This window comes from Mus caroli, chromosome 17 (assembly GCF_900094665.2).
Source record: "Mus caroli chromosome 17, CAROLI_EIJ_v1.1, whole genome shotgun sequence".
Taxonomy (NCBI): domain Eukaryota; kingdom Metazoa; phylum Chordata; class Mammalia; order Rodentia; family Muridae; genus Mus; species Mus caroli.
The window spans coordinates 67,933,855-67,950,142 of NC_034586.1; the positions used below are offsets into that span (position 1 = coordinate 67,933,855).

Consider the following 16,288-nt stretch of genomic DNA (forward strand, 5'->3'; position numbering starts at 1 on the left):
CTGCACAGTGGGTATGGGTAAACAGTGAGGGGATGCAAGAACTTCCGATCCAGTCACAGTAGCCTGCCCAGCAGAGGGCAGCCAGTGCCGGCTTGTGTGGCTTTGCATGGAGACATCTCCTTCTACTCTGCATGTTTGTTTGCTGGGGTGGGTCTAGCCTGAAGGCAAAACCAAAATTTGAGGAAGGGGGAGGGCAGGCAGGAGAGAAGGGACACAGAGCTAGTCCCTCTGCTGTGTTCCCCTGGTGACCGAGGAGGTCTCTGTCTACCTGGTGTACAGTTTTAGGGGTAGGGTTTCCTCAGTGTCCTCCTGGTAATGAAGTTCATTCCCAGCTATCCAGAGGGAGAGTCATGAAACAGGCAGCTAAACGTCTTTAGTTCTTATGCCTTTGTTAGCTATGCTACATTCATATATTTATAATTAGATACCCCTGCCAGAATCTGCTCTTGGTTTTTGAGTGGAAGCAGATGATGTAAGGACAGCCAAAGACATTTCAGATTGATGGACTGCAAAGACCCAGGGAGGGAGGGGGAAGCCAGTTCCTCTTGGTGATTCTGGCCCTATTGGAGATGTGAGGTAAAGAAGACAGGCAGAGTAGCCTGGATGGAAAGTGTCTTCATCAGGAGGTAGTGGTAGGGATTAGGAAGACAGACAAGGTATCCTACGACACAGAGAAGAGGACTTCGTTTCTATTGCACTAATTGTTATGGCAATTTGTAACACAGCTCATCTAAGGTTTTTATGTGTGCGTGTGTGCATGTGTTGGTGTGAGTGTCTGTGTTGATCTTGATGTCTTTCTCAGCCATTTTCCACATTATGAAATAAGGCCTCTGACCTGGATCCTTCTGATTTGGGCTAGAATGACTAGCCAGCACAAGCCAGGATTCTTCCTGTCTCTGCCTCCAGTGCTGTGGTCAGTTTGTTTGTTTGTTTGTTTGCTTGCTTTTGTTTGGACAGGGTAATTGTGTAATGCTAGCCGGCCTGGAACTCACTATGTAAATCAGGTTGGACTTGAACTCACAGAGATCCAACTGCCTCTGCCAACCAAGAGCTGGGATTAAAAACATGTGCCACCAAGCCTAGCTTGGCTTTTGGTTTTTAAACCTTGGTTCTGAGGCATCAAACTCACGTCTTTATGCTTGCATATAAGCACTTTGCACACTGAGTCATCTCTCCATCAGCTACTCTTAAAATATATAAGATATTATGGGCCTCAGGGGGGTTATGAAGCAAAGAAGAAAAACCTAAACAACTAGCTTGAAATGTATAAGAAATATGGTCTAAAAATAGCTCAGAACCAAAATATTTTGTCAGTCACAAGGCCTAACATGTTTTAGGTTCCTACCTCTTGCCACACACTGTATTGTATTTCCTCAGGCAGGGCCTAGAAAGCAGAGTGGCCTAAGGGTTAAGGGAACAATCATTTAACCTCTTTAGCACTCAGATTTCTCATATATAAAGGGAGTTAGTTATAGTTTCTATCCCAAGGGGCTCTTTGAAGGATGAAAGCAGATAGTGCAGCTAAGTACTCGTTACAGTGATTGGCCAGCAGTGAGCACTCCCCATGCATTAGCTCTGACCTGCATTTGAAACTCATTCATGGTTGCACCAGGAAGCTGGGATGCAATTTGTGAAAAATACAAGTTAAACATAACACTTCCAGAAGCAGGGGATGTCTAGAACCATGAACCCAGGATTGCCTGTAGTGTTTGGCGTGTATGCTTCTCTACACAGACAACAATGAAGAAAGGGCCCCGCTAAGTCTTTCCTGAGGGCAGAAAGATGCTCCAGGAAGGGAGGCTGCTGCTATCCATAGTCTTCCTGGATAAAGTAGGGATGCCGAGGATGACAGCCAAAAGTTGAACAGGGGAGAAAAAGCATTTCTGGCATTTCTGGTATGAATGCATGAGGACATAATTCTCAGTTTAACCGAACTCGTTTGGAAGATGCATTTGCGAGGCATCTCACTTGCCGTTTAGGACAAAGGATGCAAAAGGGAACAGGAAACCCAAATATGTCCAGAGGGAACATTTTTTCTCGTTAGACGTTGTATACAGCATACAGCTAAAAGCCTTCCTAATGACAGTGCTGGGGAGCGGAGCTTGCACAGGTGTGATAAGTGGTGTGCTTTCTATTTGACTGTGCGATTGCGGTGACTTGTGTGACATGATTTGATCCATGGTTATCTCCCAATCTCTCGCATAGAGAGCTTGAGTGGCAGCCTCTATGCTGTACGTGTGTCAAGGCTTAGGGCAGTGGGCAACACTGCTTTTAGTAAGGGAGATGATAATGAAGAGGAAACCCAGGAATAGATCCCTGGAAGAGAATGGTGATTGCAATAAGGAGAGAGAACTTGCTTTTTGTCCATTTTTGAAGAAAGGTAAAATGAATCCCAGAAGAAATAATGGCAGTCACACCCGAGGAGGGAGAAGAGGTGGGTGGGGGACAGAAAAAAGAAAGGAGCCGTATTTACTCATGATAGATGTCTGAGCACGACAAAGCCTTTAAACACATTTGAATTAGTGCTGTCCTTCAAAATTGCCATGAGAGCATGTATCTGTATTCCAGGGATGTTGCCACTGCTCACGACATGCCGGGCACTGCTCATGACATGCTGGGCCCGGCTCTGGGGATTCTTTTTCCTAGTTCGTCTTTGCAGTCTGGTTGTAGAGTGATGGTAATTCCATAATGATGACAGATGATGGCGTTATTTCTATCATGTTACATAGTTGTGAATGGACAGAAGAGATGCCATTCATGGACACGCAGCTTCTGGCTGCCAGCTTTTTTATGGGCACATGGCACAGTCACTGAGATACTGCTGCGGCGTGGGAGCAATCTGACTGCAGTTCTTTGGTCTCCACGCTCAGCTCAAGCTCCCAACTCACAGGCACCGGGCAGGGGAGTGGGGGCACACGATTAAGATCAAAGTCTTTCTCATAAAGTGGTTTTGACAGGACAGTGACCACACACAAAGAAAGCACAGGCACCAGGCGAGTCCCCAAAGAGGGTCTCCCTGTCACAAGAGTAACAAATGCTGTTTTGCTTCTTCTGACAGGACACAGGTGTTGCTTTGAAATATGGAACTCTTTGTGGTCGTGTTTATTATAAAGTGGTCTCGTCTGTTTCGCTAGACACAGGTTGAACAGAAGAGGGGTACTGGAGGGATTCCAATGGTGAATTCTCAGCTCATTCAGCTGCTGTTTTGAGGTATATAGTCAATTTTTCTCAAGACATATTCTGGCAACATAGATTTATTGAGCTTTTCATGTTAGGCATGCTACTAGGTTCAGAAATCAGTGGCATATAAGATAGGGACATGATCTCTGCCCTGTGTACCAATTCAAATATTAAAAAAAATAACCCATTAAAAATGAAAGAAAAGGCACATGTTTGCCTCAAGAGCCACAAGGACACATTGTGGGCACACAGATAGCCCGGGATGGAGGGAAGACTTCTTTAAACAGTGAACGAGGAGTGGTATTTAGAAGTGTGGATGGCAAAGGAAGAATATTAATGTGCAGAGACTTGAAAATGCAAAGGCTTGAGGTAAGGAATTTTGGCTTGGTGAGGAACTTTGGCATGGTACCACTGAGTGAGAGGAGTCTAGGCAGAGGAGGAGAATGAATGGTATGAGATACTGAAGCTGAGGTTGGACACATCACACATAACCTTAAATAAAGTTCTTACTGGAGAACATAGGGAATGCCCTAAAAGCCCCAGGAAGCCAGGGACATGAATAGACTTGTGTTTAAAAGAATTGCTCATGGGCGGTCCAGAGGTTATGGGGAATCTTATCTTTGATAGGATCTTTGATAAGAGTACTTCCTGACTGTACAGGTTGGAGACCCTGGGGGAGCAGAGATGATATAAAGAAGCATAGAGAATAATGTTTCCAATGGCTAAGGACTATGATGGGGCGCTGATAAAGACGAAGATGCTGAACGGTGGAGACGTGGGATGAAGGCTGAGGGCATAGACTGCGAATGCCTACCACAAGGGGCTGGGAGAAGGGAGGTGGTTTGCCTCTGTCCTCTGCTCATTTTCTGTTACTTTCTTCCCTAATTGGTTTCTTTCTCTCCCCCTCACCCCCTGTTTCACTTTGTGGCAATCTAGGCAGCTGTGGTAGCTTCTCTCTCTCCTGGGAGGAGGTCAGAAGAAGGTGCTTCTTGCCCCCTCCATCAGTGACCAGAGCAGAACAGGACGTCTACGACTTACACACTCACAAGAACCTCACCTTGGAGGTTCACATGACTGGTTATCATTTCTAAGATGACTATGCCAGACTCCTCTGAAGCACTGTGCAGGTGACAGGGGGAGGAGCAGTTTGTCATTTTTAGTAATATTCCTTATTAGCAGCTTTTGGTGATTAAGCATTTAGTGTGGACCGAGGAGTTCACCAAACACTTTTCTTCCCCAAACCAGAGACAGCTGTATGTCTCCATTTTGCAGAACATGGAAGATCAGTGGCTGGATTTGTACTGTTTGTTCAATAAATTACTTATGAAGCCACTTAGAGGCTAGAATAAAAGATGCTGAAAACCTCCTGACACCCCGTTATGTATAGATTCTTTTGATGATCCTATTATTTATTCCCATAACAATCTGGTGAAGTACTGCTTACAGGATGGGATGGTGAGACTCGGGGAGTTTCAATAGATGGGATGAGGTTACACCACTAACAAAGCTTGGGACCGTCCACTTGAAAGCCTGCACTCACTTGGACACGCTGCTGTCCCACTTCCTCTCTATTGCTGCTACAGTCTAGTTTGATTTTAGCAAGCGAAACTATCAGACAGTTCACCCGTGCTTCCTCATCTTGTGCCTCCGGTCTGCGTGCCTCCCACACTGCCTCTAGCTTTGAGAACAAGTTGGTGGCTGGCAGGCATTTTTTTTTTTTTTTTGTGAATGGAGACATTTTCTTCCCCCTGTAATTATGTGTGAATTAGGTCACGGTGCATTGTGAACCAAGCTGGCTTTTGTCTGAATCTTCACTGAGTCCTCAAATGGACGCTTTGGCCTCAGTATCAATATTGGAAGTACCAGTCTGCTAATGACCATCAGTGGGGGGAAGAGGAAGGCTGGGAACAAAGTCTCCTTCAAATGCATCTCCTGCGGAAGGGAGCCAGTGGACTCAACGGCTTCCTTGCTTTAAATCCCCTGGAGTAGCTATGAAACAGAGAACTTGCTGGGTTGAAGCGAGAAGGGGTAACAATCGGAATTAATTTTACATCTCCCAGGAGGGATGGTGCCAGCATCGCCAGCAAGGTTCCAATCCCTGTGTGTGACTGTCACAGTCCCCAAGGATGAAAGACCAGGCTATGGAGGTGGCACCCATACTTTCCCTTTCCTCCACTTTAATTAAATCCATTTGTCCCAGGGTCATTGAGCCTGGGGACATCTATGGGCTCTGATCATCAAGCCACATACATTGGAAGGAGAGGATGGCTGCTGTTCCGAGTTAGGAGAGGTCTTCTTCCCTATGACAGGAGAGTTCCTATTAGAAGTGGCAAGGAACAGCACATTATGAGGTTTGAGAGAAGAATTCAAAGCCCAGCTCCACACTTCAGAAGCCTCGAGACAACAGGCATCACCCTTTGCCCTGCTTTGAGCCTTTGGTCCTTGTATTTCAAAGGTCGGTTCACCAGAATGGTAATTTGAGTATCTCTTGTAAGAAGATGATTGTGAAGACTGCACTAGATGGTAGAGCGTGATGCTTAGCCAATGGCAGGTGGTTTTCCCTTCCAGTCTACTCTGTAGGTGAGATGCCACCCTGCCTTTTGCTATAGGCTATGTCTGTGCCACCTGTGGGATATTTGGTAAGGCACAGCAGAGTGTCACAGACATGCTGCTGTGCCAGGCCATTTTTAACTCAAGCATTGCTTGCTCCAGGCTGACTGCAGGTGGCAGGGTAGTGCCATCCTAGGGAGACAAGTGACAGCTGAACTCCACGGGCTTCGGCTCCAATCCAATGCCCCATGCAGCTGGAGATCTGGTAATCCAGCCATATCCATTTGGAAGTGGGAAGGACTAAACGTGGAAGGAGTCAAGGCTTTTGTCCAAGGTCACAGAGGTTACTGGTAGTAAAGTCTGATACCAACCAGGGTCCCTGGTAGAAGCTCTTCTCTGGTCGGTGAGGAGACTGGCATCTCCCTATGTCAACCTGCCTCTGGAGCTGAATCAGTTGAGCAGTAATCCCCCAGGTTCCAGTCTTGGCTCAGAGACAAACTTGTTTTGCTCCTTTGATTTTTTTTTTTCAGCTTTTCCTCTTTAAAAGAACGGTAGAGAATAGTGATGGAGCTTCCCCACCCACTAAGGTTTTGTTGTTAACGAGGAAAGAGGAAATGAGAGGAAATAAGAGGAAGTAAGGCAACATCCATCAAGTGAGAGAAAATGCCACAGAGATACGAAGCCCGAGCATCATTTGGTAGTAGCTCGAGTGCCTCATTTTCTGCTCTCTCCACAGACAGATCCTGAAGAAAGCCAATCAGGCCAGGTGAGAGCTGCAGGAGAGGAGTGTTCATTAACGCGCCATCCCTTGAAGAATCTCGAGCTCCCGGCAATCGACAGGAGATGTGCATGACTGCGTGTGTACATGGGTGTGGTGGTTAATATTGACTGCCAACCTGACAGAATGGAGAACTGCCTAGGAGACAGACCTCTGGACTTGTCAGTGAAAGGATTTTAGATTGGGTTTACTGAGGTGGGAAGACCCAACCTAAAACCATTCAATGGGGCAGTACCATCCAATGGGGCGGAGTCTCAGGCTGAAGTAAAAGAAGCCAGGCCAACACCAGCTTTTATGGCTCTGATTACTCATCTCTGATGCAGTGTAACCAGCTGCCTCATGCTTTTGTCATTGTGCTGTCCCTGCTATGATGGCTTAAACCCTCAAACTACGAGCCAAAATAAACCCTTCTGTGATGGTTTGTGTACGCTCTGCCCAGGGAGTGGCACTATTAGAAGGTATGGCCCTGTTGGTGTAGGGGTGTCACTGTGGGTATGGGCTTTAAGACCCTCATCCTAACTACCTGGAAGTGAGTCTTCCACTAGTCGCCTTCAGATGAAGACGTAGAACTCTCAGCAACTCCTGAACCATGCCTGCCTGGATGCTGCCCTGCTCCCATCTTGATGGTCATGAACTGAACCTCTGAACCTGTACGCCAGCCCCAACTAAATGTTGTCCTTTATAAGACTTGCCTAGGTCATGGTGTCTGTTCACAGCAGTAAAACCCAAACAAAGTCACCTTCCCTCCTTAAGTTGTCAGGTACTTTGTCATAGCAAAGAGAAAAAAACCAACCAATCAAACGTCTTAGATAAAGGGCATGGGGGAGTGTGAGACCTTCCCAGGTCAGCACTGTGCCTTGTAGGGTAAAACAAAGCAGGAGGTGGGGGGATGAATAATAACCCACCTGTCAGTCACGTCGAGGAGGGACAGCACTGTACGCTGCCACAGGCTTAAGCCTTCGTTGGTGGCGACATGCCAGACGGTCCGGCTTTGCTCCTTTCCGGTTTTGTTCTCCACCAGCACGAGAGATACGTTTCCCCTCAAAACCCCGCGGATGAGCCAGGACATGCGGAGCTGCGAGAGAGACAGAGAGAGATGCACACATCAGTTAAAATGTTATTGCACCATGGAAACCTCAAGTATCCTTGCAGCCCCGGCTGAAGCTTAAAGGACTTTGCTGGAGGCTCATCTGAATTGATCCAGCAAAGGCAGCTGATGCCCACAGCCTGATCTTGCTAACGGCTGCTAAAGGACTTTCACTGAAGTTCAAGGATCTGGGCAGGAACCACCAGCAAGCAATCCGAAGCTTCATTGAGGCTGATGATCTCACCCCAAATTTCAATGATTCTACCTCTGCACTAGACCAGTAGGGTTACTCAGGTGAGCTTCCTTAAGGATACCCAAAGGTTTTTGCCTATGGTCTCAACTCACTATGTGATGTAATAGAGGTGATTTTTTTCCATTCAATTTTTTTTTGATTTAGGAATAATGGACTTTTGTATTCCTTCTAATAATTACAGGTGTTGTTTGAACAGTGTCAGATCACATTAGCTAATGGGAGACTTCATCTCTCTCTCTCTCTCTCTCTCTCTCTCTCTCTGATACACACCTATATATCATGATATCCTAATATAGTTATCTTCCCAAATAAGGATGCTGCTTTGCCAAAAGGAAGCTGAAAGCGTCTGTTTTTGTTGTGTCGTGGGTTTCTATGGCACCATTCCCTAGACATTTGAAAGGAAATAGTAGCTAATAGTAGTCTTTATAAGAAAGTTTAAATGTAGTCATGTTCAGAGGCAGTGCAGGCTACAAACTGAGGTTTGAGATAACAGAGGTTGTGCTTGATAGAGGCAATCTACAAACAACACCTAGCATGTAAAAGAACTCTGCTGTTCCGAGTCTGAAAGAAAAAGGCTCCCGGAGAAAGACGGGCAAACAGAGTGCATCCTGAACATGCAGAGCTCTGGTCAGCCATGGTTCTTGGCTCGAGCGGTTTGAAGAGCTAGTTCTCTGTCATGCCCAGCTTCTGTCTCCCAACCCCTGACTGGTAGCTGCTTTACAATTCGATTGAAGAGGATGGTACCACCATCCATAGTAGCCTGATAATTCACACTGTCCTACCTAGAAAGCCTATCTCTAACCAAGCCATGGCTGGATCCTGGGTCCTGATCCGGTGAGTCAGATTTACCGTCACATGTATCTATCCAGGGGGACAAATACTCACCCCCATTAAAACCTCCCATGGTAGCTGAAGGAATCTATCAATGTTTTTCTGTCCTTACTCAGTTTTCTTGTATGTCTGGATAACACTGAATAGAGAATTTAACCAACTCCACCTTAGGTAATGCTAACCAAACCTATACTATAGGCAACACTTTCTTATAGTCTATGGCATGCAGTGTCCTGCTTGGGACTGTGCCTGACATGTACTTGCCTTTGTTTAGCTCCAGAACACTGTGGATTTGGACTTGGGAAGTGGAACTGTTGTTCCTCAGTGCCCTTGGTTGTTGGTACTTACCTCTGTGCATGTGTTGGTACTTTCTCCATTCTGTGGCTTCCCATCCCACCGCCTTCTAGCCCCTGCCCTTTCTATTGATCCTCTTTTTTTCCCGCTACCACCTCCGATTGCTATGCCTATAGCTCTTCTGTCCACAAAGAAGATCAGATCCCTCTCACTTTAGGAAACCTAAATGCCTTCTATTTAATTCTTGTGGCTCTTCTGGCTCACAACCTGTTTCTATTCTCCACTTAGATGTTCGCATATCTAGTAACAGGCAGGTAAATGATTCCCCTTCTTTATTCTCTTTTATGTTAGGAATGGATCCTGAAGCCTTGTACATACTAGGCAAGCACAGTACCACTGAGCTACATCGCCATTCACTCTTCAATGTTTTTCCAACAGGCTTCTATCTTCACTTCTTCATTAATCTAACAACAGAAGTCTCATATTGCCTTTAGAACTTATTCTCTGAAGTACATCCATGGCTCCTAAAGTACCCCTTCCCCTCTCTCTCCCTTCTGAAACCTCTTGTGAACTTCTGTCACATTCCCGCTGTCATCTGTGACTTGGCTCAAAAGCTTTCAATGGGTTCTTATTCTCCACTGGAAAAAGTCAAGGTAACCATGGTATGGTCCTCTATGATCTAAGGAAATCAGCGTGCTTTCTAGTCAGCAAATACTGATGGAGCACCCGGGCTGAGTCACATGTGTTTGACAGATACACAAGAGGTTTCTTCATCTTCTGGCAATATGTTTTAATTCAATCAGGGCTGGGGGAGGGGAAGAGACGAGCTAGAGGGGATAGAGGAGTGAGAAAGGAAACCAGAGAGAAGAGACAAGAGAGAGAAGACTGGGGTGGGGGGGCGGTGTTTAAAGAGTTCTTAGTCCCCTTACCTCCACCCCGGGAGGTGCTAAGGCTCCCTTTTGCTTCCAGGCTCCCATATGGTCATCTCCATATTCTGAAATGTTTACTGTGTGTTACTCCGTTGTGACTCACTCCACACAACACTTCCCTGCCCTCATATGGGGATATAAATTGCAAGTTAAGATTTAAACAATGTAACTGACTTTGGTTGTGGTGCAGGACCACCCAATAGTCCATAAAAGACACACAAGACAATGCAAGACCCTTGACATTACTAAGACTTTAATCGCCAAACCTGTTTGCCCTAACTAGTAAGAGTGATGAGTAAACAGACCGAAAAGAAACCTTGCTTTGAAATGATGAGTTATATTACGAACACACCTAAGAGTCAATGTGAAACCTAAGGCATATACTTCAGTAGTGTCTGTTTCTTAGAAATAGATGAAGAGATCTTGGAATAAGACGGGTAAACAGGCAGTCAGTAGACAACTAGTAAATGTGTTTGGGATCATTCAGTGTCTCTTGATCCCTGAGTCAGTAGGGATATGTGTCTACTCAGATGTGTTTCCTCCAGATACAGGGGTTCTCTGTGTAGTCCTGGCTGCGTGGAACTCACTTTGTACACCAGGTTGGCCTCGAACTCAGAGACTCACCTGCCTCTGGTTCTCGATTAAGGGTGTGCACCTCCACCGTCTGCCTCATAGGCCTACTTCTTAACTGCACCTTCCCACGCAGGATCTCCAGATTCTGCCTCTGAGCCAGTCTTTTTTTTTTTTTTCCTTCCAGAGTCTGATTCTCACACCAGACCTTGCAGTGTTAACCTGGGACCATGTTAGAAGGGCAGAATTTCCAGCTGGGTACAGACCTACTGAATCAGAGTCTACAGAGAGACACAGAATGAAAGAGCAGCCTCTGGGGCTCTGCCTTGGTCTTCATTTACTGCCTCTCCAGAACGCAGTGGGAGCAACTGACCTTTGTAACAGTACAGACTCTCTCAGGGAGCAGGGGGTGCTCTTCAAACCACTCTAGTTTCCTGGCTTGAGGACTATGGATGAACTAAGTGCCCGTGCTCCGAACCAGCTTACCTCCTCCGAGTCCCCATTTTGTTGTGATCATAGCTGTCCCTTCCCAGTCTAGCTTCAAAGGTTGTTATGGAGACTCTGGACTGGGTGAGACAGTGAATGTGAGTGATACCATGAACAGCAACACATGAAAATCAGTGGTTTTTCAACCTGAGCTGCAAAACTAGGAACATCTGTGGAGTTTTCCAAACTGCCACAGTCTGGGCTCCACTGCAGATTCTCTTTTAAGAAGTCCTGGAAGGTTTTGGGCAGCGGTAGGCTTTCAAGTCCTTCCAGGTGCTACTGAAGTTCAGCCAGGCTGAGATCACTGTGGGAGAGAGACTATTTAGTGTAGCAAGTAGCCTGGCTCTCTCAGTGAGGGGGTCCGTTTTCATCTTGAACTTGGAAGCAACTCTCAATCACTAAGGAATTGTTTTAAATGTGGCCACAGAGTGAGGTGACTCTCCTATAGGGGGAGGGCACAGCCCCCAGCAGAGCCTTCATGAGTTGTCGCATGGTGTTCCCAGGTGAGACTGAGGTCAGTGCAGGCAGCAAGGGTTCCCAGCGCCGAGGTTGAGCAGGAGACAGGATTCTCTCCTCTTGGGCCTGCAGACTAAGGTTCTTAGCAAGCTCATTTTTGCGCATGTGTGCATGTGTGCTTGTGTGTTACAGGTAGGTGAACACGGATGCATGGGCAAGTGTACACGTGGAAGCTGGAGGGCGCCCTGTAGTGTTTTTGGTAGGTGTGGTCCATCAAGGGTTTTGTTTTAATTTTTTTTTCTTTTTGGTTTGAAACAGAGTCCATCACTAGTCTGAAACTCACAAAATAGGCTGGACTGGCTACCACAGGGATCTCTGTCTCCACCTCTTTTTACAAATTATTTATTTTATGTATGTGAGTACACTCTGTAGCTCTCTTCAGACACACCAGAAGAGGGCATTGGATCCCATGACAGATGGTTGTGAGCCACCATGTGGTTGCCAGGAATTGAATTCAGGACCTCTGGGAGAGAAGTGAGTGCTCTTAATCACTGAGCCAAACTATCTCCACCTCTTATGGAGGGGGTTAGAAGTGCAGGATACCATACCAAGCCTGTTTTTAATTATGAATTCTAGGGATCAAACTCAGATCCTCATGCACGTAAGGCAAATATTGTAACAATTGAGTTATTGCCTCTGCCCATTAACTTTTTTTTTGACCAGGCTAGCCTTGAACTCAGAAATCTGCCTGCCTCTGCCTCCCAGGTGCTGGGCTGCCCGGCTGCCAATTAACTTCTTAATGCTAAGAACTGGAGGACCTAGGTCAAGCCTACTGAGAATCCCATTTAGTTGCCAGTATCTAAAACCACTGTGGCTCCTAAAGCAGAGTGGGCTTGAGTTCTTCCGAAGGATCTTTCTTCCCATCATCTAGTTCTTAAGAGCCATGTGAATGTCACTCGATATAGACTCTCTACACCAAGTGTACCCAGCTTGGACCTGACAGCAAGTTTCTGGTGCCCACGGTACGGGAATCTAATCTTTGAATGTGATCTTAATACCCGTTTCTATCTGAGTGGCCTGTAGGGTACAGAGTCATTTTCTAATTGACTCTGAAAGCTCAAAAGCCACACTAGGTCCTTTCCCACATACCGTCTTGTTTTTATACCCACAATCCCCTCTCATGTAGGTATTATTACTGCCTGTTGTGGTTTGAATAGGAATTGCCTCCTCCCCAAAAGGCTCTTGTGTTGGAGACTTGGTTAATAGACATAATCTTTGGGGGTGATTAAATACGAGCTTTGACTGAGTGAATGGATTATTCATGTGCAATGGCATCACTGGGGGGATGACAGGAAGCAGGAGGAGGGTCTTCGTTAGAGAAAGTAGATCATTGGGGCATGCCTTGGAAGGATCATCTTGTCCTAGGCCCTTCCTGTTTGTCCTATTTGCTTCCTGGCTACCACAGGGTGAGCAGCTGGCCCCTACCCTGCCCTTTCTGACCTCATCTTGCCATGGACCCCTACATTCAGAGGAGCCAGCCAATCATACTCTAAAACTACTGACACTCTTAGCCCGAAAGAGTCCTTTGTCCTTGTCACCATTTACCTCAGGCAATTTGTCATAGCAGCATAAGCTTGGCTACTCTGCACTCATTTTTCAGAAGAAAAGTTTAGGGTGTAGAGAGGTGACGTCAGTCATCCACGGACACTACACTCAAGTCCTGCAGATGCGGACACCACACTGCCTCTGTGTGTTCTCTCTACCACACACCGCCACATGTGCATGTTGGATGCTGTGGCGATCCTTAAAGCTTCAGGGGCTTACTGAAGAGATTCTAGATCCTTACGTCATCATCATGGTCCACAGACCAACCATTTTGGTGTCCCCTGGGAGCCCTTCTCCAAACACAGGGCCTCCTATCCCAACCTGGCTTGACTGAATCAGAATCCACACTTTAACAAGATCTTATCTGCAGACTCTCAGAGTGGAGGAAATTAGGGAGATGGTAGATTTTCAGCTGTGCGTTATTATCATTGTCCCTGCAGCAATTAGTGCTATATGGGCATGTATTTATACAGGTATGCAGAATCTTACATAGACATACATTTATATAAAAAAATAAAGTTGTTTAACTCTGTAATAATTTTTTAAAAATTCTTCTGGCTGCTTCCTAATAGATATAGGTTACAAATGGCAGGCTTCTGATTAATAAACTCTTTTGCATGCAGACAGCACGTGAGACAAGTGACGAGAGACACCATAGGAGCACACCACCAGCAATTATATCTCCTGGCTCCAGCCGGCCCTTTCACAAGGGCCTTTTTTTCCCCTGCCTCTCTCGGTGGGGCCTGATAGACTTTCCAATTATGTGGTACCACTGTTTGTCATTTTATTAATTAAAGTCCTGTATGTAAAGCAGGCGCAGCATTGTGGCTAGGCCTAATGCTATTAGTTCTCTCATGGCCCTTTCCTCTTCCAGAGGTAATTACTGCAATTTTATGTCTAGGATGTGACCCGAGTTTGCTATGCATACCCTATGTCTGTTTCAGAACCATCTCTTGAACTCATAAGAAAAAAAAATCATAGCAGAATTTTGGCTGAAAGATTTGGTGGCAGAAAATATTGTCTGTGTTACCTACAGCACCTCCACCTCTTGGGTAAGGTTTTTTTTTTTTTTTTTTTTTTTTTTTTTTTTTACAGTTTTTCAAATTACTGAAGGGCAGTGGGAGTTTCACAATCAGAGACAAAATCAAGGATGCATGCTCCAAATGTGTAGTTCATAAAAGTCAAGGGAAACACATTTGACTAGACAAAGTTGCACAAAGATGAATTTGATTCGAATGTCAACAGGTGTTCCTGATGCTCCTGGCACCAGGGGTAACCTGGCAGAGACTAGATGACCAAGACTGGAATTATTATCAGGAGCACTCAGAAATGCACTGGGTGCAGTCTGTTAGGATGTGAATGTGAAATGCCTCCCCGTAGGTTCCTTCATTTGAACTCTGGATCGCTGCATGGTGGTGCTGTTTGGAAAGCTAGGAGAACCTTTTAGACATAGGGTGTAGCTTGAAGAGGTAGGGCAGTAGAGACTGGGCTTGAGGGTTCCAGGTTGGCTCTGCTTCTGGTCTGAGCTCTCTGCTTCCTGATCCACAGATATGTGAGCAAGATGCCTCAATTCTCACTGCCACGGCCAATGGCAAGAACCTATATCTTTCTCACCCCGTACTGCAAATTGTAGTACATTCTCTGCCCCCCGTAACATTCTGCTGTTACATATTTGGTCTCAGCAGTGAGAAAAACAAATAAAACGGTGCCCACGGCTCCTCTCTGACCTGAGGTACCAGATGTAATTCTGGGTATGAACTTATAATTTTAAGAGTTCCTTGATTTCAGTGTGGCATCTCATTAACTTGAGCTGAGAATATTGACTCCTGGCAAAATCCAATGTTTTTGTTCTCCATTTTCTAATTCACCTGGAGAAAATAAACACCAACTCTCTAGCTATAAATAGCTTAATGAAAAATCAACCCAGCAAGAGGCTGGCCAGATGCAGATTTTTTTTTTAATAGCAGGCAAATAGAATATGCTGTTGATAAGTGCTTGGGATTATAGTGGCTTGAGAGAAGTTGGATGCCTGGTCACCAAGGAAGCTTAAAGACCAGAATCCTTCTTGAAAACATCAGGGACCACCCCAGCAGTGAAATTCATGTCACTCTGTAAGAACGTGTAGATTGCACATAGAAAATGTTCACCAGGGAGCCCCGGCTGCTAAGATTCTTTAGTACAGATATCTGTTCTCACTGGGCTTTTTATTTCTTCTCCATTTTTTTTTTTGAAATGTGTAACCTATGAGTTTTGATAACTAGGACAAAAACTAGAAAATTAATTTAAGGTCAACAACTATTTAAAATCAAGCTTATGAGGACAAATACTGATATATGAATATTGAAAATAACCAAGGAGAGAAGATCCCACATTTATATAACGTGCTAATTGTCCCTGTGTCCAGGTCATTGTTTCAACTCTTCTGGAAGGAAGTGTACCAACCTGGTTACAGGAATTGTCTTTGGAGGGTAGGATTGTGGGCAATTTCCCTCACCCTTTTCATACTTCATTGTATTGCTTCAATGCTCTAAAATGAGCACAGAATACAGAAAAAAACATATGCTATCTTTAAAAATGTAGAGGGTAGATTCTAATGTTGGAAAGTAGGAACAAGGGGTATCTTACCCATCTCAGAAAGGGTCATTACTGGCAGCTGAGCTGTGGTCTTTGTGAGGAATCCAGGACAAGTAGATGCTGTGAGGGAGGAGGGGGGTTGGCATGCTGGTAGAACAGAGGCTCTGGATCAGAAACAGGGGCCTGCCTTTTACTTACACAGAGCCTTAGCATCCATTTATTAATGAGGTCAGCTAGCGGTGTGGCCTCCTCGAAGGGATTTAATCAGACTCCGTGAGCCTCTTGCCCAGCTTAGCAAAGATATTTGGTAAATGTCATGTTCATTCTCCTGTGTTACAAATGGCGGGGAAGAAATCCATGCTAGAGGCGTAACAGGCACATGCACGTGCACACACAATCCGAAGAGGGCGTCTGCAAGGTTCTGCATGGAAGATTTACTTTTCCACTTTCTAGATCCTTTAGAGGACTCTCCTTCCATTCTTACAGAAAGAAAAAAGACGGTGTGATTTCTGGAGAGCCTCCTTCTGTGCCTCAGTTTCTCTGTGGATGCTGGGGGTTAGATTGGTAGTCCTCCTCTAGGGAGCAGAGTTGAGTCGAGGTAACATTTCTACGCCCTTCACATGCAGTTGTCGGGAAGAGTGTAGGGTCAAGGAAGTGTGTGTGTGTGTGTGTGTGTGTGTGTGTGTGTGTGTGTG

General features: G+C 45.6%; 1 protein-coding gene across 1 annotated transcript in view; it reads right to left on the reverse strand.

Moving 5' to 3' along the window:
- Alk (ALK receptor tyrosine kinase) overlaps positions 1-16,288 on the reverse strand; it is a 717,836-nt gene that overhangs the window by 92,563 nt on the left and 608,985 nt on the right. Inside the window, exon 9 of the mRNA XM_021185679.2 lies at positions 7,414-7,583. Coding sequence (XP_021041338.1) covers positions 7,414-7,583 — 170 coding nt within the window. The remainder of the gene's footprint in view (positions 1-7,413; positions 7,584-16,288) is intronic.